Source organism: Gopherus evgoodei, chromosome 3, assembly GCF_007399415.2.
Source record: "Gopherus evgoodei ecotype Sinaloan lineage chromosome 3, rGopEvg1_v1.p, whole genome shotgun sequence".
Lineage (NCBI taxonomy): Eukaryota > Metazoa > Chordata > Testudines > Testudinidae > Gopherus > Gopherus evgoodei.
This window is the reverse complement of record NC_044324.1, coordinates 91,265,474-91,283,854: the sequence shown is the minus strand read 5'-3', so window position 1 is coordinate 91,283,854 and position 18,381 is coordinate 91,265,474. Positions and strand designations below refer to the sequence as shown.

The window sequence follows — 18,381 nt, the reverse complement described above, 5'->3', positions numbered from 1 at the left end:
GAGAATACTCATATGGAGTCATGCAAGGCTGAAGAAGCTATCCAGCTACAGAGGACTGCTGTCACACCACCGGGGAGGAGGATATAGCTCTGTCTCAGGGAGGATACTGGCTGATGGTTACTTCTGGCAGCAGGCAGTGCTCCACACCTGCTCTGAACCCATCCACCATGGTAATTAAAAATGGTTATGCTGCCCTGGCAACGAGCAATGAGGAATCACCCCCAAAGGTGGAAGCAGAGAAGCCATGTACCCCCAAGGCTGGGAAGACTGAAGCCACCGCTCCCAGGAGGAAATATAGGGTAGTGGTGGTTGGTGACTCTCTTCTGAGGGAGATGGAGGCACCCATCTGTCGCCCTGACATGGCATCTCAGGAGGTATGCTGCCTGCCAGGGGCCTGTATCAGAGATGTTATGGTGGGATTGTCAAGGGTCGTCAAGCCCTCTGACTCCATGTTACTCATCCATGTGGACACTAGTGATACTGTGAGGTATGACCCTCAGCAGATCAGAAGTGACTACAGGGCACTGGGAGTAAGGGTGAAGCAGTTGGGAGTGCAGGTGATGGTCTCTTTCATCCTTCCGGTGAAGGGTATCGGCCCAAGCAGAGACAGATGCATCCTTGAGGTGAATGCCTGGCTGTGAGGATGGTGTTGCCAAGAGGACTTCAGCTTCCTTGACCATGGTATGCTGGTCCCGGAAGAAGGACTGCTGAGTAGAGATGGGCTCCACCTATCAAGGCAGGGGAAGAGCATGTTTGGAAACAGACTGGCTAACCTAGTGAGGAGACCTTTAAAGTAGGTTTGAAGCGGGCAGGTGACCAAAGCCCACAAGTATGTCAAAAATATGGAGACTCGGGAGAAGGTGTAGAATTTGGGGGGAGCAGGGGCAGTTATAGCAGGGATAAAGAAGAGACAAGATAGAACTGGGGGAGGTGGGGAATCAAATCGGTATCTTAGATGTCTATGTAGTAATGCGAGAAGTATGGGGAATAAGCAGAAAGAACTTGAAATGCTAGTAAATAAACGCAACTTTGACATAGTTGGGATCACAGAGACTTGGTGGAATAATAAGCATGACTAGAATATTGGTATAGAAGGGTACAGCTTGCTCAGGAAGGATAGGCAAGGAAAAAAGGGAGGAGGTGTTGCCTTATATATTAAAAATGTATACACTTGGACTGAGGTTGAGATGGAAATAGGAGACAGACTTGTTGAAAGTCTCTAGGTAAGGATAAAAAGGGTAAAAAACAGGATGATGTCATGTTAGGGGTCTACTACAGACAACCTAACCAGGAAGAAGAGGTAGATGAGGTTTTTTTTAAATGCTAACAAAATCATCCAAAGCACAACACTTGGTGATGGGGGACTTCAACTACTCAAACATCTCTCTTGGGAAAATAATACAGCAGGTTACAGATTTTCCAACAAGTTCTTGGAATTTATTGGAGACAATTTTTTATTTCAGTAGGTGGAGAAAGTTACTAAGGGAGAGGCTGTTCTACATTTTGTTTTGACAAATAGGGAGGAACTGGTTCAGAATTTGAAAGAGGAAGGCAGCTTGGATGAAAGTGATCATGAAAGGATAGAGTTGATGATTCTAAGGAATGGTAGGGAGGAGAACAGCAAAATAAAGACAGTGGATTTCAAGAAGGCAGACTTTAGCAACCTCAGGGAGTTGGTAGGTAAGATCTCATAGGAAGCAAGTCTAAGGGGAAAAACAATTGAAGACAGTTGGCAGTTTTTCAGAGACACATTTTTAAGGGCCCAAGAGCAAACTGTCCCACTGTGTAGGAAAGATAGGAAGTAGGGCAAGAGACCACTGGCTTAATTAGGAAATATTCAATGGTATACAACTCAAAAAAGAGTGCTACAAAAAGTGGAAACTAGGTCAAATTACAAAGAATGAATATAAACAAATAACACAAGTATGTACAAAAACAACGAGTCTGGTGGCACCTTAAAGACTAACAGATTTATTTGGGCATAAGCTTTTGTGGGTAAAAAAAACCTCAAGTAAGTAGGGACAAAATTAGGCCAAGACACAAAATGAGATCAAACTAGCTAGAGACATAAAGGGTAACAAGAAAACATTCTATAAATACATTAGAAGCAAGAGGAAGACCAAGGACAGACTGGGTAGCTCTATTACTCAACGAGGGGGGAAAAAACAATAACAAAAAATGTGGAAATCGCAGAGGGGCTTAATGATATCTTTGTTTCAGTTTTCATCCAGAAGGTTGGTGGTAATTGGACATCTAACATAGTGAATGCCAGTGAAAATGAGGTAGGCTAAAAAATCAGAGGCTAAAATAGGGAACGAACAAGTTAAAAATTACTTAGACAAATTAGATGTCTTCAAGTAACTAGGGCCTGATGAAGTGCATCGTAGAATACTCAAGGAGCTGACTGAGGAATTATTTGAACCAATAGCAATTATCTTTGAAAAGTCATGAAAGATGGGAGAGATTCCAGAATTTATTTATAATTTGAGATCTACCAGTCTCCTAGAACTGGAAGGGACCCTGAAAGGTCATTGAGTTCAGCCCCTTGCCTTCACTAGCAGGACCAAGTACAGATTTTACCCCAGATCCTTAAGTGGCCCCCTCAAGGACTGAACTTACAACCCTGGGTTTAGCAGTGCAATGCTCAAACCACTGAGCTATCCCTGCTCCCCAGAAGACTGGAAAAGGGCAAATATAGTGCGAATTTATAAAAAGGGAAATAAGGACAACCTGGGGAATTACAGGCCAGTCAGCTTAATTTTTTTACCTAGAAAGATAATGTAGCAAATAATAAAGCTATCAATTTCCAAACATCTAGAAGATAATAAGGTGATAAGTAACAGTCGGCATGGATTTGTCAAGAACAAATTGTGTCAGACCAACCTGATAGCTTTCTTTGATAGGGTGACGAGCCTTGTGGATAGGGGGGAAGCAGTACACATGGTATATCTTGACTTTAGTAAAGCTTTTGATACTGTCTTGCATGACCTTCTCATAAACGAAGTAGGGAAATGCAACCTAGATCGAGCTACTATAAGGTGGATGCATAACTGGTTGGAAAATCATTCCCAAAGAGTAGTTATCAGTGGTTCACAGTCATGCTGGAAGGGCATAATGACTGGAGTCCCACAAGGATCAGTTCTGGGTCCGGTTCTGTTCATATCTTCATCAGTGATTTAGATAATAGCATAGAGAGTACACTTGTAAAGTTTGCGGCCGGTACCAAACTGGGAGGGATTGCAAGTGCTTTGGAGGATAGAATTATAATTCAAAATGATCTGGACAAACTGGAGAAATGGTCTAAAGTAAATAGGATAAAATTCAATAAGAACAAATGCAAAGTACTCCACTTAGGAAGGAACAGTCAGTTGCACACGTACAAAATGGGAAATGACTATCTGGGAAGGAGTACTGCGGAAAGGGATCTGGGGATCATAGTGGACCACAAGCTAAATATGAATCAACAGTGTAACTGTGGCGCAAAAAAAAAAAAAAAAAAAGCGAACATAATTCTGGGATGTATTAGGAGAAGTGTTGTAAGCAAGACACAAGAAATAATTTTTCCACTCTACTCTGCGCTGATTGGGCCTCAGCTGGAGTATTGTGTCCTGTTCTGGGCACCACATTTCAGGAAAGATGTGAACGAATCAGAGAAAGTCCAGAGAAGAGCAACAAAAATGATTTAAGGTCTAGAAAATGAGACCGATAAGGGAAGATTGAGAAATTTGGGTTTGTTTAGTCTGGAAAAGAGAAGATTGAGAGGGGACAAGGTAACAGTTTTCAAGTATATAAAAGGTTGTTACAAGGAGGAGAGAGAAAAATTGTTCTTATTAACTGCTGAGGTTAGGACAAGAAGCAATGGTCTTAAATTGCGGTACGGCAGGTTTAGGTTGGACATTAGGAAAAACTACCTGAAGTACCTGTCAGGGTGGTTAAGTTCTGGAATAAATTGCTTAGGGAAGTTGTGGAATCGCCATCATTGGAGATTTTTAAGAGCAGGTTAGACAGACACCTGTCAGGAATGGTCTATACTCAGTCCTGTCATAAGTGCAGGGGACTAGATGACCTCTTGAGGTCCCTTCCAGTCCTATGATTCTATGATTCTCTCAGTCCTATCAAACAATCAGAAAACTAGCTTTACATGTCTTTTATGGAGAGCATGATTTAAATTTTAGGCCAACCCAAGTAGTGGTTCTTTTTAGGAATCTTCCATTAGCTTAGACCAAACGTAGCGCTGAATGAAAATATTAATTAATATTGCTAAAAAATATAACCAGTGAAAGTTAAAGAGAAAATACAGATTTTTTAGTACAACACTTTTAAAAGCTGTGATTATTGTGAGTGGTTTATAGAAAACAGTAATTATGCTATGATTCTGTTCCTTTAGTGTCCCGCCCATCCACCTCTGTGCCTTCTGCAACTTCTGTTTTCAAGTATCTGGTAGACATAAATACAAATTGAGGGATCTTTAAAAAGTATTCTGTAAAACTACTATATTACTTACTTCCTTCTTCTTCCTAGTTAGTCAGTTATGCTGAGAGAAGCTGGAACAGGTTAATGAAATGGTACCTTAAAGCTTTCCTTTTTTGCCATTTCAGGTTTGTTGTTAAAATATTATATCTCTGTGTTTTGTAGCTGAAATGTTTGAATGGTGTTGGTTATCGATTACTAAAATTCTTGGACTTTTGTGTCCTTTCCTCATGGGCACGATTTTGTGTTTTTTCTTTGTTAGAAGTATTTTTCTCATACCACATTTTTCTTTAGAAATTAATATTTTATCATTTCAAGACATGACAGTTGGGGTGTTTTTATGGAACAATAATCAGATTCCTTTATTTGGCCTAGCTTAACAGCTGCCAAGATGTGTCATTGTTTGGGCATAATATAAGCCTTGTTAATCTCCATATTTAAGTAATAAGATGTATGTTTTCACATAGCAGCAATGAGAAGAAGTACAGTTGCTGTTTCTGCTTAAAGAAAAAAAATACTTTGGCCTGATGCCTTGCATATCATCTCTTGAGGTTCATCTAGATACACTGATGACCTAGAAGAGAAAAAATATATGGCCAGTTTCTAATGCAATAAAACAGAACACTTACAATGGAACTTCAATACATGAGCTTGTATGTTAAGTGAAGATAATTACAGAGGTTATATCCTATTTACATCTGGAAAAAAAATATGTTCAGGGCTTGACAATCAGGAGACTGTAACCTGCTGCTGTGTCAAATAATTTTTCAAAGTAACTGACCCATTAATATAGTTACATGCCTGCAACAAATTGATTTGAATCTTATCGATAACATTGTGTTATCACCTTTTCCTCCCAGAAAAGTAGTTATGGAACATTAGTCAGAAAACTAAAATAATATAAACACTAAAGTTCACTAACTTCTAAATCCTCCATGTAATATTGTTAATTTTTTCCATACTCTTTATCTTCCATTTTGCCTATTCTGTGTTCGTTTCTGGTTTTTCTGCCTCTTCTCCCCATCTCCTTACCTGTTGTTGAAAATTTCTTATTATGACTCTTCCTAATCTGTGGTGTTTCCCATTTCCCACAAGGATCATTTTTAAATTTTGTAAGGCCTCAGGGCAAGTTCTTTAACGCATACCTAGTTTTCTCCCATATAGCCTTGCCTCGCTAACCCTTCTATCTCTCTGCCCATTCCCACAAGAATACTTCCTTCTTGTTAGGTTTCTTTTCCCTTTCCCTCTGTCCCTATCTGGATTTCTGTTTCCTCTCTCTCCTCCTTTGCGTTGTCAACAAAAGAAAAGCAAGAACTTTGATATTGTACAAATTAAAGTTTTAAAATTTTCAGAAGGAAAACTATTTAAAGAATGAACTCTTTTTTCCACAATAAGCCATTCTCTGTTGCCTGTCTGGAATGGAGCAATGTCACTTTCCCTTGTAACAATAATTTAGATAATTGTCTTTTTAACACATTTTCAAGCAGCTATTGCTTGCTGGCCATTTGTATCTTGTCGACGGTACACCAGCAGTTTTACTGTGCTTTGTAGATGTGATGAATCAAAGGCCTCTACATCTTATATTCTTAAAACATTTGTAAATGGCCTCCAGGGAGAGAGAAAACTATATGAGAGTTCTTTGTCCACTGGAACTGTGCCCGTTCCATTGGGATAAATGCCTTGGAGGGGGAATTTATAGGTTAAACTGCCTTTTTTTTTTTTTTTTAAAGCCATGTCACTACACACTCTTATTTTAAACAGCGCTTTAAAGTTTTCCTTGTTTATATTAGGTGTCTTGTTTGCAGTTTGGACGTGAAGAATTGTGATTCTTCAGCTTGGTTGTTCAAATTGATCCCAAAGGCACAGTTTCACTCTGCAGTAAAGTTAAATACAATTTTCCAATAAATAGGCATAATTAGGTAATATAACTGTAAGATGGCACCCTTAATAATGAGGTGTTATAGGCTTCTGAATTTCATGACTTATTTAATATTAATGAACTTAATTTTAATGTTTTTTGAATTTGCATGTTTATAACCAAATTCACAGTTGAATAACTATATGCATGGGAAGCCTTCCTTTGTTGATCTGTAAGCTCACTACTCTCTCCACTTTCAGATCTCTTTTTAATACCTGCCTGTTCCGTGATGCCTATAAGAGATCAACCAATTAAATAATGGATTGAAGAACACATGGCATTAGTTGGCATGTACTTTAGAGGTCATCCCCTAAAGAATGAATGCCATGTGTTAATGTAAAGAAGCAACAGTTTATTCCCATTATTAATGTTTGGTGAAAATTCTGTCAATCAGCTCCATAAGATGAGATATGAAATCTATATCCTCATGTGACATCGTTTGCATCTATTTCTCTGCAGTTATTTAGTCTGAATCTTTTACCATGGAACAAATTACCTTCTTGTTCTCCATAGCAGATCATTATCACCTAATACCTGGAAGTAATCTGGAAATACCTGCAAACTTGCCAGCTTCTCCGAACAGTGAGTTCACATTGCAGTGCTCAGAGGTATCATCTGGACAATTTTATTTACTTATTTGGATTTCTTCAGTAATAAAACAGTTGACAGGAGGTCAACATATCATGGGGATTTTTCCATAAAAAAAAGTGATTGTAAGACTCCTTTATGAAAAAGAAAAAAACACTTTTTTTTCCTATTTGTAGCAATGTAATAAATACCTTGTCAGTATTCAGACATACTTTGTTTGTCTGAAAAGGGTAACAGCTGGACTGTAATCACAGGTAGGCCGAGTAAATTTTTATCTCTAACTTTTCTTATGCTCCATTACCAAATCATCATTGTCAGCATGATAGTTGGTTGTTTTGACTCTGCATTTTTATGATACAAGAACAGGAACACTGAAATAAATTTGTTAGTCTCTAAGGTGCCACACGGATGCCTCGTTGTTTTTGAATGATTTTGGCACACTTAAGTTTTACAGAGGGATCCTTCAGTAGCCAAGCCATGAAAGAACTACCAACTTCAAATTAAGTGTTAATTCTATATATAATACAATGTAAATATAGTTGATAAAGGATACGTTTTAAATTGATGCTTCTAAATGTTTGTTGTATGCGTGAGGTATTCTGGATAAAAAGAGAGTTTCACACACATAATATGACTGTTTGGCTGAGCAATTTAAAGTGATTTATAAAGTGATTGTAACTAGCCCAACAACAAGGTTAGAGCTACAATGGTAGGACTGGTGCTGACTTTGGAGAAGGCTACTTCCCCTCTTCCCAGATAGAGGCAATGTGTGCTAGGAGTCTGATCAATGGGAAAGGTGGGTATTTTTGATAGGAAGGGTAGACACCATTTTACCACATTGACTTCTAGGCATAATTCCATAGGATTGTTGGTGCTATGCAGTTTCAGAGCTAATTTGTCAATAAGAGCATCTCATGGTCTGTTATTCAGCTGGCATCTTAACAGATTGATTTGTAATGGTTCTATCAAATACTTAACGGTTACACATCACTGGTATGATTTACGTTGTCCAGATGTGGAGTACAAGGAACATAAATGCAAGTTAGTTGCTTGTGAAAAAGAGTGAATTGAGTGACCTGGAAGGTGCAATCCTTTATTTCTACAACTAGTAGAGCTGTGACAGCAATAATATAAGCTTCATAACTGTAGGTCACTGATGTCTCAAAGTTCTTCTAGAGGAGCCACTCCCAAAAATTACTGCATGTCTCCATGAACTTTGGATTCTGGTCACCTCTACTAAGGCTGCCAAAGACAATTAAATGTTGTGTACTGTGGACAATTGTACACTAGCTTCGATCATCACCTGATTTCACATAGGCCAACTGTGATGGGTAGGACAGGGGCTGATGCAGGCCAAGGGAGAGGCAGGACGTGAGTCACCTGGTCTCATTGCTTCCTGCATTTGTGTTATACAGGAGGTCAGACTAAAAGATCTCAACAGTTTCTTCTGGCCTTGGTATCTATGATTTGTAAACAGAATTTGCTTGAAGAATACAAGAGGCTGGGTGGGGAGGGAGGTGCTCTCTGGTTTGTCTACACTACTGTGGTAAGTCAACCTAATTTACACTACTCCAGCTATGTGAATAACATAGGGAGTTGATATAGCTTAGCTCACCTTCTGTGGTGTCTAGACCGTGCTGTGTTGATGGGAGATGCTCTCCCGTCAATTTATCTTAATCTTCTCATTCTGGTGGAGTACCGGAGTTGACCGGAGAGCACTCCACTATCAATTTAGCGGGTCTTCACTAGACACACTAAATCGATCCCACTGCATCGATCGCAGCAGCGTTGATCCCTGGTAAGTGTAGACATGGCTTCTGTGAGCCTTGAGGCCAAAACACCCTGCAAGTGACTGGGCCAGAAAGAAAGAGGTACTTGCAGTTTACATTAAAAAAAAAAAAAAAAGCCACCTCCTTTATGTCTTTTGGTTTTGGAAACTGCTACATTAAACTGTAAGGGACCTTAATTTACTCTTGACACTGAAGGGAACTTTGTATGTGGTGAACCACTTCCAAGACTGAACAAAATAAAATCTTCCCTTGCGAATTTAAAATGGGGGGGGGGGGAGGAACTAGCTCCGGTCCTGGGGGTTGACTTCCCTGAGCCGCTGCTCCCAGGGAACGCTCTCCAGATGGCCTGCAGGCACCCCTGGAGCCACTGCTTGAACCACCCCGAGACCGTTGCTGCTCTGGCAGTCCCCAGGACGTCCCTAGGATCGCTGCTTGAGAGCTCCCTGGAGCCAGCCGTACTGGTGACTGCTCGGGTGGTTACTGCTCGGGGTCACCCAAGCAGCGGCCAATGCAGCTGGCCCTAGGGCAGCCCCTGGGATCCCTGCTCAGACGCTTTCTGAGGCCACCCTGGTCCGTGGGACCAGCCAGACCAGCCACTGCTTGGGTGGTCCCTGGAGCCAGTTGTCTGGGGCCTTCTGAGGAGTGGCCTGTGTGGCTGGCCCTGGGTCACTCCAGCGACGGCCGGTCTGGCTGGCCATGGGGCACCCAAGCAGCTGGTCCTGGAGTCAGCTGCACCAGCTGCTGCAGAAGTCACAGAGATCGCAGAAAGTCACGGAATCCATGATTTTTGTGAGAGAAACTGCAACCTTTTTTATGGGATTAGAAACAACCTGTTCAGAGGAAGTATAAAGAGTGCTGTTATGCAGCAGAAAACAGTTTACATGCTGCTGGTATGACCTCAAACACATTCCACCAACAAACTTATCTCTGTCAGATACACTGGACTACATCCTAGAACTAAAAATCTCAGGGCTATCCCCAAGCTCCGTTAGAGTCCACATGGCAGTCATCACAGCTTTCCATTCTCCAATAAAAGGTTTTTTTCCCACCCAAAACGAAGTTCCTCATGAAGCTTGGAAATCTTTTTCCACCTGTCAGATGTCCTGCTCCAGTTTGGGACCTCAATCTGGTTATTAAATGCCTTACAAATCATGGTTTGAACCAATGGCTCCCTGCTCATTCCTCCATTTATCAATGAAAACAGCATTTCTGGTACCCATCACATTGGCTCAACTTTCACAGTATCTTTCACGTTATGGCTGCATCCCAAGATTTTACCCAGAATATCTTCTTAGTTTCATGTTAACCAACCCATTCACCTTTTGATCTTCCACCCTACAGCTCACCTAGGTAAAGAAGAGCGCTGTTACCCACACTTGATGTCAGGAGAGCCGTGGACAAAACCTTTCTGAAAGACTTCCAAATTATTTCTTGGGTGCAAACAGATCAAAAGAGTCTGCAATCTCTAAACAAAGACCTTCCAAGTGGATAGCCGACTGCATTGTTTGTTGCTACCAATCTTGTCATTTCCAAGCAGCCTCAGACTATATGAGGTCTGTTTCTGCTTCTACAGCGATGACTTAGATCTCTATACATATGTTTGTTGAGCACTATCCAATAACTCGTGGCTCTGCATTCGACTGGGCTATATTTTATTTAATATTGGACTCAGCACTGTAGCTCCACCTCTTTAAGGGGAACTGAGTGGTAGTCACCTAGAGTGGAGCACCCATAGGGACACTACTTGAAGAAGACATGGTTACACACTCTGTGCTGTAACTATGGTTCTTCAAGATGTGTGTCCCTGTGGGTGGTCCACTACCCTCCCACTTTCCCCTCTGCTTTGGAATTTCGCGGTAGAGAAGGATCTCAGAGCAGTTTGCCTGCACAGTGCTATATAAGCAGCAAAGAGCTCTGTGGCACCTTATAGACTAACAAACTTATTGGAGCATGAGCTTTCGTGGGTGAATACCCACTTCGTCGGATGCATGTAGTGGAAATTACTATGTAAGTGCTATATAACAAGAGCATTGTAGTGGGGTGGTTACCTGATCCTGCCCTTTGGGGTGGAAAACAGCCCAGGAGAGGGCTGTGGCTGGGGCAAGAAGCCTAGGCTGATTAGGGAAGGTAGGCTCAGCTGTTGCCAAGCCCCAATCAGGCCCAGCTGGCCCCTATAAGAGGCAGTGAGCTAGGAGCCTAGTCAGTCTCCCTCTGGCTGTAGAGGGAGATGGCCCTGGCTGCAGGGAGCTAGACACAGGGTACCTGCAGTCTGAGTGGAGCAGGGCTGGGGAAAGGCAGAGGAGCTGGGGAGCTCCAACCTGGAAAGCCGCAGGCTGCAGCCTAGCCTAAGGCCAACAGGTACTGGGGGTTGCAGAGGGCAGCCCAGGGGTAGGCAAAGGCAGCAGATCCAAACCCAACCTTGCCAGTGTTGAGTAGGCTGATACAGTAGTCTGCCCCAGGGCTTGGGGCTAGATGATGACTGGCAGTAGCCCGATACTGAGGCGAGGTGGAGATAGTGGGTGGGGGTTTCCCAGGGAGGGGAGACCCTGAGAGAAAGGGGTTACTGCCAGAAGGCAGCACCCCAGCTAACAGGGCACTGGAGTCCAGAGAGGGACACGAGGGGCCAAGTGGTAGTGGATCACCAGCCTGCAGAGGGCGCTCCAGGCTGGAAATTGAGCTAACTCCCTGAGAAACCAGCAGGAGGCACTGCACAGGTGAGCCCGCACCCTTACAAGTATAGAGCACAAGACTGAGTAACATGCATGCATGGGCTAAATATCCAGTGCTATGAGAAATTTCCAATCAAAGGCGCAAGAGGCACACGCACACCTGGAGTGGAGCACCTATAGGGGGGACATCTTGAAGAATCGCCATTACTGCACAGGGTGGGTATCCATTTTTTATGAGGTTTAGATGTGGATGGTAGGCAAGTTCTGGCACAAACATGCATGTGGACCCATGTCCAGTCACTAGTGTAGACATAGCCTACTGTCCCCTGCAGGGCCATCCCTAGCCATTTTGGTGCCCTACACAGCCCCGGGACGGGCTCCTGGGGGGGAGGGGCTGGACCCTTAATTTTCTGAACAATGGTTAGATGTACCATCAAGAAAAAAATACATAGATATGAATTGCTATTTCAGATCAATTACGGTTGACTTAGGAGGGGTACTACTGTGATTTAGAAACAAAATAGTGAAGGCTTACACAGAGCACATATACAAATACAAGGATGAAGCTTCAACTGGTTCAGATTTGTGCCAAAATCAAACATGAAAAACTGGTTTCTGATCACTTTTCTGTGTGTCACTCAGCTCTCATCCCTCTGGTAAGGCCCAAGTATGCCTATATTACATGACACCATGTATGTATGCAACCATGCGTGGGAGACTGTGTCTTCATCCTCTACAAGCATGGCTCAAATCAGTCTACCAACCAAGCAGACATAATTTGGACAAGCTGGTTCCTTCTGCAGTTTTACATACATTCTGGAATGGTAGATGGACCAGGACTATTTATGAGTGGTTGACCCCCTTTTCACATTCCCTTCCAACAAGAATAGTTGTAGTAGATGCTTGTGCAATCAGCTGAGACACTCCCCGGGCTTGGCTTTTCAGTGGCTAGATCGGGAAGAGAGAAGCTGCTCTGTAGTAGTCCAAGAGATTTTACTTAACAGTCGGAAACAATCTCCTATATTCACCTATTTAGCAAAGCAGAAGTGTTTTTCACTTCGGGCTTCTACTTAAGGGATTCAGCCTATGAGGACAAGTATCTAGGGCATTTTGGAATACTTACTAAATCTGAAGTCTTCTGGCCTTTCTTTAAGTTCCCTAAAGGTTCATCTGGCAGATACTTCTGCCATTCACTCCCCATTTTCAAGGGGAAAAAAAGTCAAGAGAATTGCTCACCTGATTCCACCTGTAAAGGCATCAGTTCTGCTTTGGGACCTTAACACAGTGTTAGCTACTTTATTGGGGCCTCCAGATGAACCTTTGGCAACTTGCTCCTGGGCATGTTTGTCCCAGAACAGTGCCTTACCATCACAGACCCTAAGCTTTTGGTAACATCTCTGCTCACTTACCTATCGTGGATGTTTGCAGCTCTACTACCCGATACTCCATACATACATTCACTCATTAAACCATCACAATGACTTTGAGGGAGTATGTGAACTTTGGCAAGGTCATACTTCGGTCACTGTTTAGACTCCGAGCCCCATTGCCTATGTTACTGAGTTCAGTATTTCAATCAGTTGTGCACCTACTGTATAGTAATTTAATCTAGAACACATTTCCCTAGTTATGAGACTGTCAAGTGGGACTGTGTCAAAAGTCTTACTAAATTCCAGATACTTTAGTATATTACTTCTACCGGTCAAAGAAGAAAATTAGATTGATTTGGCACAATTTGCTCTTGACAAATGTGTTGACTACTAGACATCCTCCTATCATCGTCTAGGTTTGAACAAATTGTTTAATTATTTGTTCCAGTATATTTCTGATATATTGATTTAGGCTGACTGGTATATAATTTCTCCGGGTCCTCCTTTTTCAAGATAGGTAATATATTTGCCCATTTCCAGTCCTTTGGGACTTCAACCATCTTCCATGAATTCTCAAAGATAATTGCTAATGGTTCAAGAATTGCTTTGCTGTTTCTTTAAGTACTCTAGAGCAAAGTTTATTAGACACTGCTGACTTGAATACATCTAACTTAACTATATACCGTATTCTTTAACCTGTTCTTTTCTTATTTTGGCCTGAGATCCATCTCCCTGATTTTTAATATTTTTGGTAAGCATCGAGTCTCAATCTTTTTAGTGAAGATTGAAGCAACCACAACAAAAAGTATTATACAAGACTAAAATAAAAGGATAAGGTTTTTAAGACTCGGGGAAGGATATCCACTCCCATAGGAGCACTAGAAAAATGTATTCCTCCATAGCTCCTTCACGGTCTCCTTACTATCTTTTTACTGTCAGAGAGGTAGCCGTGTTAGTCTGGATCTGTAAAAAGCGACTAAGAGTCCTGTGGCACCTTATAGACTAACAGAAGTATTGGAGCATAAGCTTTCGTGGGTGAATACCCACTTCGTGTCTGTAAAGCCTATCATTTGTATCTAAGCACTGAAAAGGTAAATTAGATCTATGTGCTGACGTAGGTTTGGTTTAGCTTGTTTTCTGGTAAGATGTCAATGGATAATATTGGTTGCTTGAGACCCACCTGTGGTTCAGTCCCTTACATGTCTTAGTTATTTCACGTAGTATGTTGCCATAATGGACAGGTGTTATCAACTTAGTGAAGGGATGCAGTCAACCATCCTCAAATCTTTGTGTATTGCTGGGCTTCTAAGACAATCTTACCCAGTCTCTAACCTCTCATTGATGGTGGACAGCGGTTATAGTGAGGAGGTCATCCTCCTTCATGTTCTCACTTATTGAAATAACTTGTTTTTCGATTGTGGAGTGTCTCTGGTCTCTTTCAACCACAACCTTTGCATGAACAGCCATGTGTTTAGACGTGGTACAAAAGTATTTCAGTTGTGCACTTCACACAGGCTGTGCCCTTACCGCCTGACATTGAAACAGTACCACTGCTCCACTGACCACAAATTTAAGTTAATTCCTCTTACAGCTTGTCGCAATGTCTTGATTTTAGTAAGGCTTTTGACACAGTCCCACATGACATTCTCTTAAACAAATGAAGGAAATGTGGTCTAGATTAAATTACTATAAGGTGAGTGAAAAACAGGTTGAAAGACTGTACTCAAGAGTAGTTATCAGGGGTCAGTTCTTGGTCCAGTGCTATTCAATATTTTCTTTAATGGAATGGAGAGTATGCTTATAGAATTAACAGATGACACCAAGCTGGAAGGGGTTACAAGCACTTTGGAGGACAGAAGTAAAATTCAAAATGACTTTGACAAATTGGAGAACTGGTCTGAATTCAACAAGATGAAATTCAATAAAGACAAAGGCAAAGAACTACCCTTAGGAAGGGGAAAAAAATTAAATGCACAACTATGAAATGGGGAATAACTGGCTACATGGTAGTACTGCTGAAAAAGATCTGGGTGTATAATGGATCACAATTTAAATGAGAATCTGCAGTGTTATGCAGCTGTGAAAAAGACTAATATAATTCTGGTATGTTTTAACAGCAGTGTCATATGTAAGACTCAGAAGGTAATTGTCCTGCTCCATTCAGCACTGGTAAGGCCTCCGCAGGAGGTCTGTGTCCAGTTCAGGGCAATCCATTTTAGGAAGGATGTGAACAAATTGGGGCAAGCCCAGATGAGAGCAAAAAAAATGATAAAAGGTTTAGAAAACCTGACGTGAAAAAGTTGTGGAATCCCCATTGTTGGAGATTATGAGAAACAGGACAAACACTTGCCAGGTATTGTCTAAGTCAGCGTTTCTCAAATGCGGTCACTGTGACCGCATTCGGCCTCCAGGGACTTTTTTTGTGGCCACAGCCTCATGAGCGGTGATTTGGAGGGGAGGGGTGCAAGTAGCATCTCCTCCCCTGGGGCTGCCAGCAGGGGTTGGGCCCTGTCCCCCTCTGGAGCCAGAAATGCTGGAGGAGTAGGCAGCTGGTGTGAGTTCCCCACCTTCCTGGGGCTGGGGTGGGGCTCGGGCTTCTGGCTTCAGCACTGGGGTGGTAACAGCAAGCTCGGCCATGGAGCAGCGAGCTCTGGTCCCTGGCCACAGGGCTTCAGCCTGGTCCCAGACTCGCTACCCTTCCAGCACCGCTGGCTCCTGCTACCTCCCCCAGCCCCTAAGCTGCCTCCACCCAGTTGCACCTGGTCCCTGCTGCTTCCTCTGTTACCCCCCATCCATTGCCCCCTGATCCCCTACTGCCTCCCTACCCACCTCCCCATCCAGGGCTTAATTTGTCTCTCAGCTTGCCGGGGCTGAATAAATTTGCTGTGAAAAGTGATATTTGTATGTTTGTTAATATCACTTTTCACTATCTCCCAGCTAGCTCGGAAGTCTGCTTTTGTGAAAAAATGTTAACAAACACACACATGCCACTTTTCACAGCAGCAGCAGACTTACTAGCTAGCAAGTCTAAAACAAAAAAGCAACCAAAAAAAGCAAAAGAAATAACAAAAGACAAGAACATGAAAAGCACCTTATTTTTGTTTCTATTCTCTTTAGGTCCAGTAAAGAATAGAGACAACAGTACGTTATTTTGATTATTGAGTTTGAAAAAAAAACCCTACATAAATAAAATACAATGATTTGGATATGTATATGTGCATTTTGTCCCCTAAAGTTAATTAAGTATTTTAGGAAAAATTGTCAGAGTAGCCACCAGCAAGAGTGGGTGACCGCACTTTGAGGCCACCAAAAAATGTGTTATGAAAACCCCTGGGCTCTGGATTTACTTGATCCTGCATCAGCACAGGAGCTAGTCTTGATGATTTCTTGAGGTCTCTTCAAGCTCTATGATTCTATGATATGTATCAATCATTGGTAGCTTGTTCAGGATACAGATAAACCTTTTTTTGCCTGGATTGAACCACAGCGATCATATTATGCCTGTCTAATTTTATTTACTTTGGTTCTCTGTAACATGTTGGATTTAAAAAAAAATAAAATATTAAGACCTTGACTGTATTTGAGATCCAGTTGAGCATTGTTGCATTGGGTATGTTTGATAAGATACAACATATATGCCTTAAGAGAGCCATCTGTTATGTCTTAAATTGGCAGTTGATCATGACTTTGTGGCCCCTAGACCACTGATGTCTCTATATCTCTCTCTATTTCTTAACAACAAACCTTTCTCAATTTTAAAGGTATTTTTCAGAATGATCGCGATTTTTTTGGTATTTGTTCTGCTTGGTTGATCTTATCTGAATATCCTCTTTGCCCTTTTAAAGTGCTTTCCTTATCTTATTTTAATTAAGACATTTGTTTTACGTATTTTAATGCTATTGTGTTGTACAGCACTCAGTGTGTTTTGGCAGAGAGGAAATGTATGTTGTCTGAAACGACTTAATTTTTTCTGATATTTTCAACATTAAAACCAGTTAACTTTTAATGTAAATTACTGTGTATGATGTACAAAAATCAATGTGTGTATGTTGAACATATTAAACTTTTACTTTTATTCTCAGGTTGTTCCATCAAAATGGTACACATTTCTTCTGTGATTTTGCTGTTTACAAGTGCTTCCAAATTTACCAGAGTACCAGAGCAGATTATCCTAAAGGACCTTCTCTAACTGCAAATATCAAGAGACAAAATAAGTTGTCTCCATGTGGCTGCTTCTGCTCTTAAGTCCCCTGTACTTTGCACCTGATTTTTCCTCTCAAGTTAAAAAAAGCTGTTAAATATGAAAAAAGGGGGAGCAGAGAGCAGTAGTAGCAGAGAGCATTAGCAATATCTGCTTCTGGCTGAAATAGCAGCATTGTTAATGCTGTGTTACACAGTATTTCTCTACCCTTGGAAGAAGCAGAGTGACATGAAGTCAATTTCTCTTTAGTTTCTGGCAAGTTATCACATTGTGACTGTGGTGGGACAATGTGGATTACCTGCTCTGTTTATTTTCAGCAGTATGGAAGGGCAATTCCCCTTCTTGAGGCTACATAGAGAAAAAGAATTATAGTGGAAAAAACCTACTTGCAGACAAAAATTCTGTGATAAAAGAGTTTTAAATGCTCCATTTTCCTGTGTGTATGATTGTGCCTATTATATTTTGTGTATCTTTTTCAGTAAAGACCATATATGTTATTAATGCTAATAATAAATACAACTCTTACTTTCACAGACAAATTTGACCAATTTTGGGCCATAAATCGGAAACTCATGGAGTATCCTCCAGAAGATAGTGGATTTCGTTACATCCCATTTAGAATATATCAGGTAGGAGACAACATGAAAAGCCTCATGTTTTACAAATCTGTTGTCATGCTGAGATCTGTCAAATGTTATAAAAGTAAATCAAATGAAATAAGTCCACTTATTTTTAGCTGCATAGTAAAATTAGGTGGCCTGTTTGCTCACATTTGCTGGGCTGTTCAGTTGCATGAATTAACTAAGGAAATAGAAGAAAGTCCATAGAGCATGTTACTCACACTTGACCCTAATAAGTAGTTGCTGCTCATTGTGCCAGAAATAGGTGCACAATACACAAAAGTATGCTAAGTGCTTTACAGACAAATAAAACAAAAGACTAGCCTGGGTGTTTAAATTCATATCTCTGCTAGACACTAAAAATCATGGTCTTCATAAAGTGACTGGATTTATGACTTAATGCAACAGTCTGTAACCCATTAACCCCCCTTTTTTGTCCTGTGACTACAGAGGAGTTATTGGATCACTTCATCTTGAATGGTCTCTTACAATAAGCGTTGACTGCCTATGCTAAACGATCAGTTCCACCTTGTATTCAGCTGTGACAAAGGGCTTGTCTACACATAGAGCACTGCAGTGGCATAGCTGCATCGCTTTAGTGAAGAAGAAACAATGCCGACAAGGGAGCTTCTCCTGTCGGTGTAGTTAATCCACCTCCACAAGAGACGGTTGCTATGTCACTCTCCTCTTGACATAGCGGTGTCTCCCCCGGAGTTAGGTTGGTATAATTATGGTGCTCGGGATTGTGGATTTTT

At 41.5% G+C, this 18,381-nt stretch overlaps 1 protein-coding gene across 10 annotated transcripts in view; it reads left to right on the top strand.

Moving 5' to 3' along the window:
- The window catches only part of ATG5 (autophagy related 5), a 137,488-nt gene that overhangs the window by 59,795 nt on the left and 59,312 nt on the right, over positions 1 to 18,381 (top strand). For 8 of the 10 annotated variants that reach the window (XM_030556025.1, XM_030556031.1, XM_030556030.1 and 5 more), the window contains exons 6-7: positions 6,902 to 6,970; positions 17,541 to 17,635. In XM_030556025.1, the coding sequence (XP_030411885.1) occupies positions 6,902 to 6,970; positions 17,541 to 17,635 (164 nt within the window). The remainder of the gene's footprint in view (positions 1 to 6,901; positions 6,971 to 17,540; positions 17,636 to 18,381) is intronic. The other 2 variants (XM_030556033.1, XM_030556034.1) reach the window with 2 other exon arrangements.